This window comes from Mus caroli, chromosome 8 (genome assembly GCF_900094665.2).
Source record: "Mus caroli chromosome 8, CAROLI_EIJ_v1.1, whole genome shotgun sequence".
Taxonomy (NCBI): Eukaryota; Metazoa; Chordata; class Mammalia; order Rodentia; family Muridae; genus Mus; species Mus caroli.
The window spans coordinates 86,313,050-86,333,507 of NC_034577.1; the positions used below are offsets into that span (position 1 = coordinate 86,313,050).

A 20,458-nucleotide genomic window follows, 5' to 3' on the forward strand; every position below is an offset into this window, starting at 1 on the left:
GCTGCCTATACTAACCAAGTGATTTCAGAACAAGGGGAAACAAGATGCCACACTACCAGATTCTAAGCCAAAGACTCCATAGAGCTAAGAAGCCAGGGAGCTGGAAGATTCCTCAATGGTTAAGAGAACTTAGCTGCTTTTACAGAGAACCTGTTTGATTCCCAGCACCCATATAGTGGCTCACAACTCTAAGTCCAATCCCAGGGGGTCTGACACCCTCTTCTGGGCTCCCTGGGCACTGCACAAACCTGGTACACAGACATATATGCATACATACACATAAAATGAAAAAAACACATTTTTTTTAAAAGCCAGGTTTAGCATGATGGGACATGCTTGCAATGCCAGTATTCGGGAGCCTGAGGATCGCCATGAGGTGCAGGCTAGTTTGGGCTACACAGTGAGATTCAGGCTATGGTAGGCAGAGCTTGTTTCAGACAGGGGAAGAGAGGGGGAGGGAGGGAGATGGAGGAGAGCCCAGCTTCCATGTAACCCAGTCTCACAAAAACAAAAAACAAGAACCAATGAGATGGCTCACTGCAGGAAGGTAAGGGCTGCCAAGCCTGAGATCCTGACTTTGATCCCTGGGACCCACGTGGTGGAAGGAGAACCAGCTCTGGCAAGTTATTCTGTGACCTCCATGTGCACCATGGCACGTGTGCCTGTATACACATAAACACAAAGAAACCATTACACTTACTACAAAACCAAGGCTTCCAGGCCCACACATGTATTTATGGGAGTTTAGGTTGAATTTGTTTTTGGGTTCTATACTGTAAGCTTACCAGTGGCTGAAACTCCTCCTTAGGCTATGGTCACAGACTCAAGAGTCTGGCCAGACAAATAGCTGTGCCCCTACCACTCCAAATTCCTTGGTGTGCAGCAGCAGCCAGGCAGAGGCTTACATGTGCTCTGGGCAAGGGTTCTCTCCAGCAGTCTAGGACTGACTGAACTGGATATGCCCCTTGTGGAAGGATACAAAGACTGCCGCCAGGGCCCTATTAACCAAGCCAACCAAACCATTATCCTTCGTGCCAGTCATAGCTAGCAATCAACAAGCAGGTCTAAAGGGTTTGTAGTGTTTACTAAGCCCACAAGGAAGCTCTGGTCCAGGCGCATCTCCTCCTCCTAGAGACCCAAGTGTTTGTCCCTCACCTAGGTAACTGCAGTAGAGGCCGACAACAGGTCTGTGGCTGGGCCAGTTGGTCAGCTAAACCTAAACCCATCTGGGGCTGAGTTTTTGTTGCTGTGTGACAAATCAGTGAGCCACACACCCACTTATTATCTTGGCTTTTCTGTCAATTGCTCTGGCCTGAGAAAACCTTTTTTGGTTTTGGTACTAGGAATCAAAAACAAGGCTTTGTGCATACGCAAGTGTTCCATCCATGGATCCCAGCCATTAATTCAGTCACAGGCTGTGTTCTCATTTGAAGGCGAGTTCTCTTTCAAGCTGGCACAGTGCTAACAGAACCAAGCTCCTTGCTGTGGGGCTGTAACCACTACCACCCCACCACCCCCTTTTTTGTTGTTGTTTTGTTTTGTTTTGTTTTTCAAGACAGGCTTTCTCTGTGTAGCCCTGGCTGTCCTGGAACTCACTTTGTAGACCAGGCTGGCCTCGAACTCAGAAATCTGCCTGCCTCTGCCTCCCAAATGCTGGGATTAAAGGCGTGCACCACCACGCCCGGCTTTTTCGGTTTTTTGAGACAGGGTTTCTCTGTGTAGCCCTGGCTGTCCTGGAACTCACTCTGTAGACCAGGCTAGCCTTGAACTCAGAAATCCACCTGCCTCTGGCTGCCAAGTGCTGGGGTTAAAGGCATACACCACCACTGCCTGGCTCCCACTTTCTCAGTAGTGCTAAGAGGTACACACCTCCTAAAACTTCACCACTAGCTTGTGCACAGGCAGCAAAACAAAGCCTTTGTTTTCTAGTTCTTTTAAAGGATCAACAGAATGGGCCAAGGATAATCTCCCGTCTAATTAACTTTAATCAGCAGGGACTGTGGGTCCATCTGTAAAACCCTTTCACTTAGCAAAGCCTCTCCACTCAGAAGAGAAACACCAGACGTTTTCAGGGTTTGCTGTAATTGGAGGGGAGGTAACACAAGGCAAGGGTCACTGGGGTCAACAGAAATTCTGCTTCTTAAAGGGCTTTTCACCATACCCATAGCAGCAGAAGCAAAGATCAAGTAACAAGGACAGGTAACAGCAGGCATGATGGATAACAGGGATGTGGGCAGAGGCAGGAGGGAGACGAAGAGGGCCTCCTGCTGCTGGTCCAGCCTGCCCTAACCTGCATTCTCCACCTGGCTCCTATAGGAGCTGAAGACAGATCCTAGTCCTAGCTAGTGGGCAGCTCTGGCCACATTCCTGTGTGATGTCAACTTCTTCAAAAACAATTTTCATAGTCCAAGCTGAATGTGGATGGGTGACAGACAACCCTTCACTACCACACACAGACACACAGACACACTCACAGTAAAAGGGAGACACAGAAACACAGAAGTTTAATACCATTTAACAGAAATGACAACAGGACACAGATACAACACTACAGTAAAACAGGGTGAGGTGAGAAAGGCAGAGGGACACAAGATGGATCACAACTGGGGTAGTGACTTCTTTGGTGCCCCTGAGGCCCTTTGACAGCTGACCCATGGCTCCAAGAAATACATCCTGAGGAAGTCCAGCAGGTGGCAGCATCACTGAGTGGAGCCTGGAGCTTATTCAGCATAAATATTCAAGGGTGGAGAGGGTCAGCACTGTAACACCAGGAGCAGAGTTCCTTAGGGTGCATCCACCCTCTTCTCCTAACACTAAGAGACAGGTCCCCTCAAACCTTGGTCTTTCAAGACATAGCAGCACCACACCCCACTGCCCACAGCAGCTTCTCTCGGCTGCAAGCCTCTCCCTGTGAATGTTTTCAGAGTGACTGAATCCAGAGGTGGGAGGAGGCCGTGGGAGGAGCTGAGGACAGGAGTTGCTGGAGGAGGTGTGTGGGCTTGAGGTCCCTCCTAGGCATCCTGGAGATTGCTATTGCTCAGGAGCACCTGCTCGCCAGGCTTGAAGGCTGGCATCCCGAGGTAGGGGCAGTTGGCACAGCGGAAAGCGTCACCCAGGTAGCACTGTGGAGAAACAACAGTCACATAGAGAGGCAAAGGGCCAAAGGGAAAGGGCATCTTTGTACACCCACGGGTCTCTTGTTCTATGAAAAGTCAGTCAGTACGGGCTCCAGCCACGAGAGCTGGTAACACAGCTGTACTGACATACTTGGGAGGCTGAGGCAGGTTTATGGCCTGCCTGAGTTATGTGGAAGCCCATGGGACGGAGGAGAGGTAGCTCAGGCAGCCTCTGCTACAGGAGATCACAGCAAGGTCAGCCAAAATAAAAACTGATAGCCACTGCCAGCCTGGCATGAGAATGCCGACTCCCTCTCAGGGTAACCTCTTCTCATTACAGCTGCACTTGTGGCCCACTATGACAACACTCAGTGACAAATCCCTTAAGATCAGCTACTCTGTGTGCAGTTAGGGTCAGGGGTTGGTGGGTGTCAGGAGGTGCAGTACGTACATTTCCACAGGCTGACTTGGGCTGAGAGCTCTGCGCCTTGGACTGCTCCCTCTCCAGTTCCTCTGCGAGGCCACAGGTGCTGGGGACCCAACAGAAACGTCAAATCTCTCACAGTGCTAACATACACCTAAGACTTTTCTCTTTTTACACAATGTCAAGTAAAGTGTTACAGAAGCAGCAGGCTAGGGGTGAGGTCGCTGGGAAGACAGCAGAGTGGAGAAGGATAGGGGAGCTGTCCTGCTGACTTCTGCGGGAAGCAGACCCAAATTCATGAACAGAAGGAGCTGAGCCCAGTGGTAGAGCACTTCCCTAGCATGTGTAGGACCCTGGGCTGTATGCCCAGCACCACAAACATACCAAAAATAAATTAAACACAAGAAAATCTGGATTTTCACTTGAAATCCTCTCATTTGTAGATGTTGGCAAACTGGAATAAAGCCAAAGGTGGTGGTGCAGGGCTGAGACCCCAGCACTGGGGAGGTCAGCAAAGTTATAACACCAAGCTCCCCGTGAGCCTGAACTGTAGTGTGAGACTATCTCAGAAAACAAACAAACAAAACAACAACAACAACAACAAAACCAAAACCAAAAATAGGGCTGGAGAGATGGCTCAGCAGTTAAGAGCACTGACTGTTCTTCCAAAGGTCCTGAGTTCAAATCTCAGCAACCACATGGTGGCTCACAACCATCTGTAATGAGATCTGATGCTCTCTTCTGGTGTGTCTGGAGACAGCTACAGTGTACTTCGATATAATGATAAATCTTTTTTAAAAAAGTATAAACAAACAAACACACAAGCAAAGAGCCATAACCACCACCAGTGGATGAATAAACAAGCCAAGCCTGGCTGGCACTAGTAGAAATACCAATGCAAAGCTTCCGTGTTAGGACAGAGTGACACAGGGACCTACTATTTCACGTTTTTCAAACTCCCCCCAGCACTACAAAAACAACAGCAGTACACAATTGGAAACTGTAGGGAAACAGCAACAGACTCAGCTTGACAGACAAACCATCACTCCCACCTCCTCCTGAGCCTTAAGGTGCCAAAAAACTGGTAGCTTACATAGGAAGACTTGCCCTGAGCAACCTTATCCCTGTAGAAGACACCGGCTCTGAAACTTAAGAGCTTTCCCACCCTCAACATCTAACTAGGCTCCCTTTAATAAAAGTGAATAAACAAATCCACCTAGATGCTCAGCTATATGATCAGCTTGTTTTTATTTATTTTAAAAAGTTTTCAAAACAGTCTTGCTATATAGGCGACCCTGCCTCAGCCTCTTGCATGCTGGCCTGGAACTCTATATAGACCATGCTAACCCGGAGCTCAGAGAGATCCGCTTGCTTCTGCCTCTCAAGGGCTGGGATGCCCAGACAGGATGCTTCCATTTCTTAATCTACACCATGGTGTGTGGGTCTGTGTCATTCTTTAAGGTTTACCTGTTTAGTTCATTCCTCTATACATCTTAGAGGAAAACCATTTTCAAGAGAATGAGGACAGAGAGATGCTGTGACACCTGGAGAAGAGCTCAGCAGAGCAGACCTGCTCCCCAGCACGTACCAGTTCTTACAGGCCTTCCTCTTTTTCCCTTCCCCACATGAAGGAGCCTTCAGGGAGGCTGGGTCAGGCCTCTTCAAATCCTCTGGATCAAGCAGCTCGTCTGAGTCAATGAGATCCTGGAGAGTGATGCAAACACTTAGCAACACAGCCATGGTCCCTCTGATGAAAAGCACACAACGCACACACAGTGCAACGTAAAAGCAACACCACTGTGAGCTAGGCCACAGGCTGAGGAGGCTAATGGTGAGAGCGGGGGGGGGGGGGGGGGGGGGGGAGGGAGAGAGAGAGGAGCAATCGGGTGGAGGGAGAAAGAGTGTGTGTGTGTGTGTGTGTGTGTGTGTTTTCATGGGGAGGGTGGGCACAGGTAAAATGAAGAAAAATATTGTATTTATTTCAATATATGACTACTTGTAGATAATAAAATACAGTCAATGGAAGTGAAACATTTTCCATAAAATTTGAGAGGAAAAAAGCAGACAGTTATAAATATATCTGTGAAACGTGAAGACAGTTACATCTGCACACTCTGAGAACATAAACCATGACTTATTTTGCTCATCACTCTTGCCTCAATAGTAAAGGTGCAGAAACAACTTTTTTCTTTTTGTTTGCTTATTTTTCTTTGTTTTTTTTTTTCCAACACAGGGATTCTCTGTGTAGCCCTGGCTATCTTAGAACTCCATTTGTAGACCAGGCTGACCTTGAACTCAGATCTGTCTGCCTCTGCTTTCCAAATGCTAGGATTAAATGTGTATTCTACCAGCTAATGACTACCTGCAACTCAACTCCGGTTCCAGGGGATCTGACACTCTCTCTGGCCTCTGAGAACGCCAGGCATGCATATAGTGCCCATATACACAGAGAGATAGACAGACACTCATACACATGAAATTAAACAAATAAAATCTAAGGTCACTTTTTACTGCAAGGCATGGGGTGTGTGGGTGGGAGGACCAGTCAGGTGACCACAGGGCCAACTCACCACGCTGTCATCCTCCATGTCATTGGCTGAGAGGGTCCAGAGCTTGGCAGCAGCAGGATCCACAACAGGCTTCACTGAGTCAAACAGTAAAGGAAAAGAACTCTTTAAACTGTCAGAAGCCAACTACAAGCAAGCCCCAGCACCTGTGGGGACCAGCAGAGTGACTGACTGAACAGACTGAGAAGACAGGAGGGGAAGCTGGCACTCAGCTCCTCTACGATCCGAAGGTACAGCCTTCACACAGTAAAGGAAGTCTGTGTTCCTTACTTGTTTGCTTTCAGCTAGGCTTTCCACCAGCACTCCCATCATCTCACCTAACCGTGCATGCTGAGAACCTGGTGAGGTACCCCACCTAGTTTTATAGCTGTGGTTGTTATGTGGGGCTACAACATCCATTCTATGCTGCCTGCCTGTTCCTTGCTACCGGAATTTAACACCCTACAACATGGTAATAGTACTCCCTCTGCCTACTCTAAGTATTTGGAGAGTCAAATGAGAAAAGTATCAACAACTTCCTAAGTGGCTAAGATTTAGCTTCACTTAAGCCTGTTAAAGAAGAAAACAGACTCTAGTGAGGCTGGTGGCCAGGTAACACAATGATAGGACATTTTCCATCTAGGTCAGGACACTAGAAAGAATCTGTGAGCCTCAGTGCTGGGCATTAGAGGGGCAAATCCTAGGCAAGGCCTTTTGGGTAAGCACACCCACCACCAGAGACTGTCAGTGTCACAGCTGGATACTCACAACATCCACAAGAGCATTACTCATCTAAGCTACCCTAATCCTCCTGGGCCTACAAAATCAAAGGTCCATGTATTTCCTGAGGCCAGGCTCGAGAACTCTATTCCTGCCACTCAGAGGGCAGGAAGTAAGCACTGTAAACTGAGGTCACAGGACTCCAGAAAGATTAAAGCTGGACAGCAAAAGAGTGCAGTGTGGCTATGCCAGCAAACTTGTCAGATTTCTGCATTCCTCACAGCCAAGCACAACCGAAACATGACGAATGAAACATGGGAAAACAGTAACAGGCAGAATGAGAAATAAGCAGTGTTTGCACACAGACATGCACACAAGTTTTTAGGCAGAAGAAACACAGGTTTTGTGTTTAAGCATTTAAACAGGACGTATCCTGGAGGGTGTTCCACAGGACCAACAGGTACTGTGGTTACAGCTCTGACAGGACATTACAGTAATATCTACAGGGGATGCAGCAAGGGAGTGAGGAGGAGCAGGGTACAGTGATGTACATGAAAAGGTCATAACAAAAACCCTTTTTTCTGTATGAGTGTCATGTATGAAAATGCTATCACCATTGTGAGGTCTCCTGAGGGCAAACCCATCCATCCTCCCAGGGCCTGAGAGACTTCATCAACTGAAGAAAGGACTCAGGCAGGCCTCCCCGCCACCCTCCCCACCACACGCACAAGAGTATCCCCAGCTAGTCTTACCTGAAGAAGACTTCTTGTTGGGAAGCTTTAGCTGGCTAGAAGAACCCACTTCAAAGTTTGGCTTCTTGCCAGTGACATGGATTAAGCGCAGGCTGTCACTGTGGTAGCCCAGGTGTTCCTGCACGGACTGCACCTCCTCAGGGCTTAAGGCCTCCCTCTGTAACTACAATTGAAGACATCCCACGAATCAGTGCACGCTCCTCCATTCACTGTTTCACCAAGCCAGCCACATGGCTAGCCTGGGCTACATCCAACAGTGAGTCTCTGTCTCAAAAAGAGAATTTAAAGGCCTGAATCACATTTAAAAAAAAAAAAAGCAGGAATATAACAATACAGCTGTAACTGACTAACACGTCTTTCAAACCAAGAAAATGCTAATATTTTAAAATTTAATTTCTAGAAAATATGGAACGACAAAGGCCTCTCTTAACTTGAACATATCTCTCTACTCAACTGTCATAAGTGCACACCCCCTTCCACAGTCTTGTCTCTACCAAAGGTCTAAGGGACAATACTCCATAGAAGCCTAAGAGCTGTATACACTGAGTGGGACATAAGCAGTCAGTCGCCGTCCTCCCTGCAGCACATCACTGTTTAACAGCTCTAGGAAGGCCAGTGCGAACCACCGAGTCTTCAGAAGGGACCTGTTCCCAAGGCTTTCTTTTTCAAAGCATCCTCTCTCTCTCTCTCTCTCTCTCTCTCTCTCTCTCTCTCTCTCTCTCTCTCAGGCAGCAAGTATCACGTTACTTCCTAGTTCTGCACAGTGCCTATCACCTCACTTGCCCAGGATTACTGACAAACACTCTGTAGGTTTGGGTCACCCAAGGTTTACCTAACAAAGATGGATATCGACACACTTACCTCTTTTATTTCCACGAGGCCAGAAAGAGTCAGGGCTGAACACAGCTTAGAGGCCGTCTTCATTTTGTCATTGTTAACTGTCAAGGAAAACCTCCATCAATGGCTCCATATATCAAAGTTGGGAAAACTAGTTTAGTGATAACATTTATCTTGAAAAATCTTTTGGTGGTTCAAAGTATTCTTTTTTTTTTAATTAAATTTTTATGAGTACACTGTTGCTGTCTTCAGGCATTCCAGAAGAGAGCATTGGATCTCATTACAGATGGTTGTCATTACAGATGGTTGTGAGCCAACATGTGGTTGCTGAGAATTGAATTCAAGACCTCTGGAAGGTCTGCTGAGCTATCTCTCCAGTGCCCCAAGTATTCTTATTTAGGCTAGTACAGGTCATAAGTCCATGTTCTGCTTCCTGGAAACCCCTCCCAAAGAATGTTAGATAATGAATAAAGTTATAAACTGTGAAGTACACAGAAACCTAAGTACTGTCTCTCACCATTTATGACTCAAGGTTTAAATTTCCAGCAAGAACAGGCTGGCAAGATAGCCCAGTGGTTATAAGCACACACAGCCCTTGCAGAGGATGGGAATTTAGCTCCCAGCACCCACTTCAGAAGGCTCACAACAACCTTAACTCTAGCTCCAGGACGGGGGTTGTAGGACCATGAAAGGCAGCCTGGTTCCTGGTTGAGCTAAGGTTAGAAACCCTGGTGACTCTAAAGGGATGGAAGGCGTATCGCCGCCCCCCCCCCCCCCCCCCCCCCCCCCCCCCCCCCAGAGAACCAGGCTCTTGGCATGAGGCCTCAGCCCTCCATAGATTTGTGGCCTCAGTCATGTAAGAAAAACGTCCCAACCCCCTCCACATGTAGTAGTCCCTGTGGTCACGTAGGCTCAAGACAGATCTTCATTTTAATGAGGTATGTAAAGGCCTTGAGGACTTAGCTAATAAACTCTCCTTCCCAGACACTCCTCCCTACAAAAGATATTTAACCTCAGGCCCACCCTAAGAAGTAGGGTACTGTTTTACCCATCTACTTTCTACCACGGGGGAGTACTGGAGAAAGCTTTTGCCTAAAGAGCAGCCAGCGGTTCCCAGGACCTCAGACTGCGCTACACACACACACACACACACACACACACACCCCACCCCAACCGGTGTCCTGCAGCTTCCCCATAGCCTGGTACCCACCCAGCAATGGCGTGGGGTAAGCACAGTCAAACTCCCATGTCCTGCCTCTCCAGTCCTGCAGAGCGGACCCCACTAACCATACAGGGGGTCTAATACCTTTGGCCTCCTACTACACTCATGTTCATGTATACTCACATACAGACGGCAGACACACACACACACACCAATACACAAATGTGCATACATTTCTTCTCTCTTAAAAAATCATAAAAGTTTCCAGCAAGAAAGCTTGTGTCTGCCATAGACATAACAAGGTCACAGCTATAGATACACAATACATTTTTATTTTCTCTGAAATACTTCCATTTCTATTATTTTACTGTTTCTGGTGGAATACTTCTACATCTTGATTGAATTCAGTGAAGAAAAAAAAAAGCTAGAAACCCAGGATTAACAATTCTGACAGCTACACTACTGCGCCTCAAGGCTTTAGTTCTTGGATTAGTTTTAGCTTGCAATTTTCGGAATACTTTAAGCTTCTCGCATATTATTTTTTACTCCCAGGATTCCAGCCATTGCTTTAAAACTCTGTATTCTGGAATAACCACAGACTCACAGGAAGTTGCTATGTGTGCTCCTCCTCAGTGCTGGAATGTTCTCTCTGTCAGAAACATGACAAAGATGAACCGTTCATCTGGTGACAGATTCAGCCATTTTAGGTGGCAATCTCCTTCTACTTATGATCTTGTAGGTCAACCAAAGAGCACATCTTCTCAGCTCTGTTGCCTCAGACTCTAACATCTACCCCTGAGGGACTAATACTACAGGAGTACCTCAGTCTCAGTCTCAGGGAGACGGCGCGCGCGCGCACAGACACGGCTGTGCTAAACTTTCACCTTCTGAGCACCAAGACCCGTACCTTCAGCTGTCTCCACTGGTTCTTTCAGAAAAAGACAGCCCCCTGGCCGGAGGATCCAGGCCATCTCAGCCAGAACCTCAGCACTGTGCAGAGAGGTGCTTCCTGGGACTACACCCGACAGAATGACATCGAAGCTGGATTCCTTATGCGCAGCTGAAAAGAAGAATCAACAGTTGCCTAAGCTGGGAAGCAATCTCCCAACCCGCCTCTCAAGCTCCCACAGGACACAGGCATCACCCAGAATGAACCTCCATAGCAAATAGCAAGCCACTGATACTAGCAGAGAGCGTTAAGACTCTTCTGCTCTGTAGCTTACAGATTCTTAACCTTAATAAGACAAGGGGAAGGGGCTGGAGAAATGGCTCAGTGGTTAAGAGCACTGACTACTGTTCCTAAAGGTCCTGAGTTCAATTCCCAGCAACCACATGGTGGCTCATAACCATCTGTAATGGGATCTGATGCCCTCTTCTGGTGTGTCTGAAAACAGGTACAGTGTATTTACATATAACAAATAAATCTTAAAAAAAAAAAAAAAAAAAAAAGCTGGGCATGGTGGCGCACGCCTTTAGTCCCAGCACTTGGGAGGCAGAGGCAGGCGGATTTCTGAGTTCGAGGCCAGCCTGGTCTACAGAGTGAGTTCCAGAACAGCCAGGACTATACAGAGAAACCCTGTCTCGAAAAACAAAAACAAAAACAAAAAAGACGAGGGGGAAGAAGTGAAAGAGAAGCTCTTTAGAATGGTAGTAGACTCCAAAGCACAAGAGCATGCAGAAATTACCCACTGCATGCCCGGGTCCACTCTACTTCATCTAAAAAGAAATGGGGTGGCCCCAAACAAAACCCAAGTGTCAGGAACCATGGACAAGCAGCTCCCATCCAAGCCCTTCTCGCCCTGTGAGCCAAGGACAGGTAGGAACTCACACTGCAACAGCTGGGTGACGTTTTCCATGAATACCTGGCCCTCGCTGCCAGTTAACTCTTGCAGTCTAGCCACCAGCTTTTTTAGGGCTTCCTCAGGAGATGACTTGTCCCAGAACACTGCCACAAGCTGGCCAGGGGAGATCCCAAACTCCTCCATTCCGGCCGTGCTGCTGGACCTAAATGGTACTAGCAAAAGAAACAAGACAAGACAAAAGAGCAGTGTAACCCGTGCGTCCTCCAAAGCTGGTAACCCTAAGAGCCTGACTGACTGAACTAGAGCCTCAGGCGTCAGAATCCCAACAGTCCCTGACATAACAGGTAGACAGGACCGATAAGGCAGAGTCAAGACAAGGGGATTAGCATCGAGTAAGAAGGGTGGAGACAGGAAGATTATTTCATCTTTGAGATAGCTCGGTTTGAGCTGGCTATGAAACAAGTGGGCATTCATCAGCACAGGACTCAGCAAGGAAGGCAGTAAGTTGGCAGACAACCTAAACACAGCTACATCTTTTTAAAATTTGCTTTAATTTGCAAACCAAACACTTCTTTTTCATTACTTATAAAAATTCAACTCGACTGATTCTGTAGTAACCACTGCTGCCTTCAACATTTAACCTTAGCCAACTTCTTTAAAGCACCTTATACATACATCACCTCAAATGACCCTCAGAAGAGTCTGATATTAGGTCACTCCCAATGTATAGGTAAAGAACTGTGTCAGCCGACACTGTACACACATTATGTGATGTAAAACAAAAACTGGGATTAGAATCCAAACCTATGTTTTAATTATGAAAACTCCCTGCCCCGGGTCAACTTTCTCTTCCACCTGATATGCAGGTCTGTGTACACAATGCTTACCGAGGAGGTCAAGAGATACCTCTGTTTAGCTCCTCTCTCCTTAAACATTAATGCTACCAAGTTTCTAGCTTCAAGTAAGTGAAACAAAGAAGCAGTGGTAGGAGGTTCCCACTGAACACTTCTGACTTTGCAGAGATAGCCAACTCTGGGACAGGGATACCACCACACTCCCAGACGGAATTTAAGTAACAGGCATTACAGTTCTGTAAAAACATTCATGTGGGAGTGGGGGGCAGGGACAGGGGAGGGGTGCTGGGGGGAGGGGGGAGAAGGATGGATCAGCAAGTAAAAGACACTTGTTGCCAAACTTGATGATCTGAGTTCAGTCTTCATGAGCACATATGGAGCAAGAGAACTAACTTCTATGACAGCCACACCTGCAGGTACAGCACAGGAGGGCACACACACACACAAATAAAATGTAATTAAAAAAATGCATTTCATTTTTAAGTAACTGTTTTTGGGAGGAGTCCAAGACTCAGATAGCTCAAGCTGGTCTTGAACTTCTGATCATGCCTCCCCTAATTCACAAGTACTAGGGTTACAGGTATGCAACATCACGTTTGGCTTGGAAAAAAAAAAGTTCAAGTAATTCCCCTGTGTCTAAAACCCATGACCTTTCACCAGTCACCCTTGACTACACTGCACAGTGCTTTGTCATGTAAGAGATAATTTACTAGTGGTTTTAATTTCTTCAGCAAAACTTAACTCCTTATCTGGCTAGTTTCAAAATCTGGCTTCCAATGCAAGGTGACTCTTTCCTTACTGTATTTCCAACCACACCTTCTGTTCAGTTTCTTCTTGTGAACATCAGCAGTGTGCTACCCTGACTCAGCAAAAAGCTGAAGTAAAAGTATGCCACGTGGTTATCCGACAGGCAGGATTTTTTGGTTGTTTAGTTTTGGATTTTAAATCCCTAAGGATGATGAATGAACACTTTTAAGCTTCTAATTGTCACATGGTGTTGGGAAAGAATCTTTGTAAATCTTTAAGTTGGGCAACTTGGAATCAATCTCACATTTAAGACTGGCTGGGTGGGAAGAGAGTAAAAATACTGTTTCCTTAGGCATAGGACTACTGCAAGTCAGCTTTAGTCTCTTCTCTTTTCCTGTCAATAAACAGGAATAGCAACTAGCCTCCTATTCTTAAGACTGACTAAGAAACCCTGGGACAGTAAGTCCTGTAACACATTCTACAGAGGCTGGTTAATGAATCATGTTCATCAAAGGCCTCAGGTCCACCTCTTCTTTGTTTCCAACAGTCTTGGTAACACCTTCCTCTTCCTCCTTTAAGATGCTCCTAAGGAAAATATGCAAAGCTCCCTTCCATCCTTCGGACCTCACAGGAGAGCCTTGCCTTTGACATCCCTGTACCAGTGGGATTGTCAGGAAATTATCAGAGAAAACAACACATTCGGCTTCCCATAATGAGAGGGACCTCATGAGTAGATTAAACCTTAAACCTCCCCCTCCATCAAAACACACACACCTACAGTTTCTAGTCAGCACTTCCTTAGTAGACAATGTTCTTTTAAGCTCTAGAAGTGTAACCATGTTCATCTGTTTTGTTTGCTTTTGTTAATCTATTTAAAACAACAACAACAACAACAACAAAACAACCCACAGTGGCTCACAGCCATCTGTAATAAGATCAGATGCCCTCTTCTGGTGTGTCTGAAGACAGCTACAGTGTACTTACATATAATAAATAAATATTTAAACAAGCGAACAAACAACAACAAACCAAAACAAACCCAAAATTATTTAAAAAGAAAAAAATTCCAGTGCCTAAGCCAGCATACTCAGGAGCTGTGACTCAGGGCTGTTTCACAACTAAAGAGGTGAAGTAGAAGTCAATGTCACATAACTGTCACATAACTGACCTTGTTTGTTAGACGCTCCTCCAACTGACACCATCAACCCATGGCTTTTTAAAAAATGTTACTACCGGGTGAATACGCATTTGCTTTTTTTTTTTTTNTTTTNTTTTTTGAGACAGGGTCTCTCTGTGTAGCCCTGGCTGTCCTGGAACTCACTTTGTAGACCAGGCTGGCCTCGAACTCAGAAATCCGCCTGCCTCTGCCTCCCAAGTGCTGGGATTAAAGGCGTGCGCCACCACGCCCGGCCCGCATTTGCTTTTAATACTAGTACTCTCCAGACAAAGCTGGGCAGATCTCTGGGAGTTTGAGGCCGCTCTGCTAAGTTACCAGCAGGCAGTAAGAGCAGTGCCTCTCCTCTGGGAGTAACTTCTGGAGGTGGGTTTATTTATCTTTAAGGCACCTAAGAAGCACAGCCAGGGCTACACAGAGAAACCCTGTCTCGAAAAAAAAAAAAAAAAGAAGCATAATCTTAGGCTTGGGGTCCCATTTAAGGTGGCAGGGAGGCTGAGGGTGACTCAGTGGTAGCAGGTCCAGCTGATTAGGGATAGGGGCACAGTTCAGTGGTATGTGCTTAACCTAGCATGACCTGGGTTCTCTTCAATACCACAAAGCCAAACAAACACCAACCAATAGCCAAGAATGTCGGAGCCTGCAGGTAATCCTAGCTCTCTCGGGAGGCTGGTGTAGGAGTTCTGAGGACAGTTTACGCTCCTCGAACCTCGGTGAAACTCTTCTCTCAAAAGCCATTATCAGGGCTCTGGGAAGGTCGAGGCTGTGCTTTGCAAGCATAAGGAGTTTGAGCCCCAGAACCCACATAGAAAACCTTGGTGTGTGGGCTACCAAGACGATTTGATTCAGTGGGTTAGGGGTGCTTGCTTACACAAGCCTGACAACCTGAGTTTAACCCTCAGAACTCAAAGTGGAAGCAGAGAATCGATTCCTCCCCAACACACACAGAATCTTTATATATATATATGTGTGTGTGTATATACATACATACATATAATATATACACATATATGTGTACATACATATATGTACATACATATATGTATATATGTATACATATGTGTACATATGTGTACATACATATATGTATATATGTACATACATATATGTATATATGTATGTGTGTGTATATATATTTCAAAAGCTCGTGTGACCAAGTTTGTTATTCAGCCTTAACTGGTAAGCTTCAGGCCAACTAGAGGCCCTGTCACAAAGAAGGTGGCCACAGTTTGATGAAACACCAAGTTGTCCTCTGGCCTCCACACACATGCGTATGCACCTATACATACATGTTCCTCCCATGACCATGACACTAAACATACACCGTTTACTTCTAGCGAACATCAAGCCTGCCCTGGTGGAGCAAGCGAGGCAGTCCGCTCTACTCTGAAGACCCGCAGCTTGGACTCAGGCCGAGAAGCGAACTTCTCCCGACCTTGCAAATGGCTCGTGATCGCTAGAGATCACACCCCGGCACAGGGGCAACTCTCCAGGACAAAAGCCTGGGTGGCTCCTTCTATAAACAAGCATCCTAGGACATAAATGCCGGGCTCGAACGGACAACCTGTGGCTCCAGGTTCTCCCCACCTTTGGTGCTTTCCGCCAAGTGCCCTGGAGGAGACTCAAGGTCACCACCGATGGCTAGGAGTAAACTGGCGGTCCCGATGCCAGCTCCGGGTTTCACGCGGAAAGAGGCGGCGGACGAGCCCCGGCGTCCAGCACGCCGCGTGCAGAGCCCCGGCCGCCGCGGCCCCTCACCCCGGCTTCCCCAAGGGGTGACAATGACGGCGCCAGAAGCCGAAGCGAGAGCACGGGAGACCAGAGTGGCCCCTAGGAGGGCCGTTAGGCCCGGTCAGATGCTCGAGCGACCCGGAGCGTCCTCACCTTCCTCCTAGCCTGAAAACCCGCTCCGCGGACGCCGGCTTCTCGTCCTGGTCTCTCGCGAGAAGACACCGCACAGCACCTGAGTCCTAGTGAGCGGACGCGGCCCCACTGACGCGTGACGCTACCCGGCGCGTCGCCGCCCTCAGCGTGCGTGCGTGCCCACTTCCAAGATGGCGGCGACAGCAGCCGCGTCTGGTGTCCTCGGCCGCTTGGGCTGGAGGCTCCTGCAGCTGCGGTGCCTGCCGGGTGAGGTGACAGCCAGCCGAGCCGGGGCGCAAGGGGCAAAAGCGGGAAGGAGGCGCAGGGCGGATCTGGGCTTGGCGTGGGATGACAGGCTCTGGTCGGGGCTAGCAAGGTAAAGGGCATCGGCGTGGAGCCGCTGGAGTCGCGAGCTGGAAAGAGCCACTTAAGGGTTTCAGTCGCCGGACTTGAGCTGTGCGGGGGCAAAAGCCGCGGGACAGTCCTGTCACCCCGGTTCCCCAGAGGTAATGGAGCTTCAGAGAGGCCTCGGTGTGCCCAAGGTCACAGAGCTCGTCCGTTGCAAAGCGTTTTCAACTCCGTCGCCGTAGGCGCTGTGCCAGCCTCGCTGGAGAAACAGACCGAACAGCCACAGAGTCAGTTATTGCCACACCACGTCACTAAGCTGGTGACATTCGTCATTTGCTGCCATATGCCCCGTATTTTTATCTCCACAGTAATAGTAGACATTTACTTTTAGAAACTTTGTACACTGTCATTAAGTGGAAAAGCAAAAATCGCTTGTCCGTATATAGAATCTTTCTGCACTGACACAGTGACAAAAAAAATATGCAACTAAAATCTCTGTGAGCCGCAGAGATCTCGCAGCCATACTTTGGGGGCTCCTCACTTCAAACTATCTGGGCCTATAGCAAATGCTGATGTTTTTAAGCATGCTGTTCTGTGTTTCTTTCCTTATTATTTTCAATGACTTCCTTTTTGGCATTTTTAGCTAGAGTTTCAGACGAAATAATGTTTAACAAAAATAATGCAATGTTAGCCAACAAAGCCAGTCGTAGGGTATTTACCCATGAAATTGTGTCCACAAAAAGTTCAACTATATTCCTGACAACTTTTTATTAAGTGGGCCCTTAAAACCCAAACATTCATCTTTTTTTCAATGTTATGCAAGCAGTTTACAACAGGTATCTCCGAAGTACCCCCCTTTCTGAAGTATTTGAGATAAAGTCTCACTCTATATTTCTGGCTGACCTGGAACTCGCTGTAATATAGACCAGACTGACCTGGAACTTAGAGAGATTGGCCTGCTCCTGCCTCCTGAGTGCTCTTAAAAGAGTGTGTCATCATGCTTTTCTTTTTTATTCCTTTTTTTTTTTTTCTTTTTTAAAAACTTGTTAGTCCTGCCTCAGCCTGAGTTATATAGGAAGTCTATGTCTCAAAATAATATGGGCTGGTCTTTTGATTTGTGTGTGTGTGTTTGTGTTTAAAACAGATGAAGTTTAACAAAGATGTTAATGTAGGCTTGAACACAGTGGTTGAGGAAAAAAGACAGGCACTCAAAAGAAAGTGAGACAGATCCAGGAAAATGGCTTTTCAGAGAGTCATAGACAACAAAACATTTCTAACTGTTGTCACAGACTACTCTATGAGTTACCTATACTGTTCTTGTAAAAATGCACTAATTAGGAGGAGAGGGAGAGGCTCTGCAGTTAAGAGTGCACCCTGCTCTTGCAGAGGATGCTAAGTTGGCTTCCCGGCACACACGATGGGCTGCTCACAACTACCTTAACTCCAGCACCAGGGAATCTGATGCCTTCTTCATACCCCCACACAGATTGACACAATATACATAATTAAAAGCTAAATAATGGTCTGGAGAGAGGGCTCAGTGGTTAAGAGCACTGGCTATTCTTCCAGAGGACCCAAGTTTAGTTCCTGCCAGTCACATGGGTCCAGCAGCCCCTTCTAGCCTCCATGAACACAAAGTATGCATGTGTAGCACAGACATAATTCAGGCAAAACACCCATACACATAAATCTAAAATGTATACCTAGCAGGGCTTGAGAAATGGCTCATTAAGAGCACTCACTGTTTTTGCAGCTGCCCTGGATTCAGTTCCTAGCCTCCTCTTCTCATCTTTGTGGGCATCAGGCAGACATGTACACATACATACATGCAGGTGAAACACTCATACAGATGAACAAATCTTTAAAACTTAGCCAGACAGTGGTGGGACATGCCTTTAAAAAGCCTTTAACCCCAGCATTCAGGAGGCAGAGGCAGGCAGAACTCTTGAGTTCGAGGCCAACCAGATCTACAGCGTGAGTTTCGGAACAGCCAGAGCTACACAGAGAAAACCTGTCTTGAAAAACCAAATAACCAAATAAATAAGTAATATATGAAACAAAAGAAACTTTAGAGAAATCTGAAGACAAGCAAAAACTAACCTAGAGTGTACGTTTCAGATCAGAAGAATGGGGACTGACTGAAAGCCGGGGGGGGGGGGGGGGGGATTTTCTGGGTGATGGTCATGTCTGCTTACATAGGATTCGAGTTCTACACGTGTATATGTCTGCATTGCGAACAGGACTGTGTTTAAGATGTGTATATTTGATCTTATATAAACAGTCCCTAAAGGAACAGTAAACTGTTACCTGGGCTGAAATGTTGGCGGTGAGGATCCCTGAGATCTGCAGTAAGTATGAGAGTAAAGTGGGTTAGTGAGCGCATGATAAGTATGCAGCAGCTAGAAGGATATGCAGATGTTCACAGCTCCTTCAACTTGGTTACATGTTTGCAGATGTTGATGATAAGATGCTGGGAAAGGGGAATGGAGAGATGGTTCCAAGATAAAGAGCACTGAGTGCTCTTCCAGAGGTCCTGAGTTCAATCCCCAGCAACCACATGGTGGCTCACAACCATCTGTAATGGGATCCGATGCCCTCTTCTGGTAAATCTGAAGACAGCTACAGTGTAGTCATCATATATAAATAAATAAATAAATAAATAAGTTTTTTTTTAAATGCTGGGAAAGAAAAAAGGTAGTTTCAAACACTACTGGTATTTCCTAAGGCTGCAGGGGCTGGGGAGATGGCTCAAAGGTAAAGTGCTTGAGTGTGAGAACCAGAGTTCTGGTCCTGAGAACCCTCATAGGATGCAGCATGTGGTGGTGCATGCCTTTGATCCCAGCACTCAGGAGGCAGAGACGCAGATTTCCGGAAGTTTGAGGCAAGCCAGGACTACATAGTGAGACCTTGACCTAAGAAAACAAGGAAAGAAGGAAAGAAGGAAGGAAGGAAGGAAGGAAGGAAGGAGTCTCCAAAGGTGGAATCTAGGGATCTCTAGTGCAGGCTGGCTAGTATAAGATTATCCATACGCTCTGGGTTTGATTGAGAGAGCCTACCTTAGTGAATAAAGTGGAGAACAGATGCTTTGGGGGTGATTCCCAAAGTTGACTTCAAGCTTTCACTTACTTGTGCATGCTCACCCACTCACATACATGCAAATATGCATATGTACACAATACACACAAACATGGGAAGGGAAGGAAGGAAAGGCCATGTAAACACTTTGAAGGCAGGCACTGTTATGTTCACATTTTGGTACCATAACAACATTGTTATTGAACAAGTAGAGATTAATACTCTCAATTTGTGGGGTGTTTAAGCAGCATATTAAGGGGCCAGCAATATGGGTCAGTAGGTGAAGGTGCTTGACACAAACTTAGGTACCTGAGCTCCATTGCCAGAAAGTGTGTAAGGGTAGAAAGAGAGAACCAACTCCACAAAGGTGTCCTCTGAGCTCCAAACATATGGAATAAATCTCCATGCACACGGTAATAATTAAGATAAATATTTTAATCTGCATATTGAGGGAAATGCTTTATACAGGCCATATAGATGACCAGTGGTCGGAACAGATCAGGAGGACAGCCAGGTCTTGTGCTAACTGTATTACATGCCTCAAGGCTCCTGTTTTACTCAAGATGTCTATGGGGCACTCAGCACTGGAGTGAGTGGCTGCAGGGGCATCCCCTGCTGCGCATTAACTCAGCATCGCCACTCTGAGGCTCAGAGGGTCTTCCATGGTGAACCTCCGTAACCAACAGTCTTGTTTCTGTTTCAGTGGCCCGCTGCCGACCAGCTCTGGTGCCACGCGCCTTCCACACTGCCGTGGGGTTCCGGTCTTCAGAAGAGCAGAAGCAGCAGCCTCCCCACTCTTCTTCTCAGCAGAATTCTGAGACACAGGGGCCCGAGTTTTCCCGTCCACCCCCCAGGTCAGCACTAGTGTCCACATCTGCCTGTTGCTGGCCACCTCGCATGCTTCAGAGTGTACCTCTTTCCTCACCGTCCTCTCCTGCCTTCACACAGATGTCTTCTTCTCCTTCCTTCCTTCCTTCCTTCCCTTCCCTTCCCTTCCCTTCCCTTCCCTTCCCTTCCCTTCCCTTCCCTTCCCTTCCC

The 20,458-nt window shown here is 47.0% G+C and overlaps 2 protein-coding genes across 3 annotated transcripts in view; one reads left to right on the forward strand and one right to left on the reverse strand.

The window, feature by feature from the left end:
- Nucleotides 1-2,470: 2,470 nt before the first annotated feature.
- Nucleotides 2,471-16,171, reverse strand: Ciapin1 (cytokine induced apoptosis inhibitor 1). Of its 2 annotated transcripts, none has more exons than XM_021169473.2 (9): nt 15,722-16,012; nt 11,386-11,571; nt 10,465-10,617; nt 8,420-8,496; nt 7,559-7,721; nt 6,111-6,184; nt 5,129-5,244; nt 3,568-3,646; nt 2,471-3,122 (listed from the first exon to the last, which is right to left on the reverse strand). In XM_021169473.2, exons 2-9 carry the CDS (start codon nt 11,540-11,542, stop codon nt 3,012-3,014), a joined length of 930 nt encoding a protein of 309 aa, XP_021025132.1. In that variant the 5' UTR covers nt 11,543-11,571; nt 15,722-16,012; the 3' UTR covers nt 2,471-3,011. The 2 variants fall into 2 exon arrangements, with proteins under 2 accessions (XP_021025132.1, XP_021025131.1); XM_021169472.2 differs by lacking the exon at nt 15,722-16,012 and adding an exon at nt 16,019-16,171 and having other exon boundaries at nt 2,477-3,122.
- Nucleotides 16,152-20,458, forward strand: part of Coq9 (coenzyme Q9) — a 16,361-nt gene continuing 12,054 nt past the window's right edge. The window contains exons 1-2 of the mRNA XM_021169471.2: nt 16,152-16,264; nt 20,124-20,274. Coding sequence (XP_021025130.1) covers nt 16,189-16,264; nt 20,124-20,274 — 227 coding nt within the window. The 5' untranslated portion in view covers nt 16,152-16,188. The remainder of the gene's footprint in view (nt 16,265-20,123; nt 20,275-20,458) is intronic.

What these genes read in the sequence shown, in the direction of transcription:
- Ciapin1 (XM_021169473.2), bottom strand. Translation starts at nt 11,542, where the DNA reads ATGGAGGAGTTTGGGATCTCCCCTGGCCAGCTTGTGGCAGTGTTCTGG. An exon ending in CGTCACCCAGCTGTTGCAGT is followed by an intron (nt 10,618 to 11,385) that starts GTGAGTTCCTAC and finishes TCTTCTTTTCAG; the next exon opens with CTGCGCATAAGGAATCCAGC. An exon ending in CCAAGTCAGCCTGTGGAAAT is followed by an intron (nt 3,123 to 3,567) that starts GTACGTACTGCA and finishes GTTTCTCCACAG; the next exon opens with TGCTACCTGGGTGACGCTTT.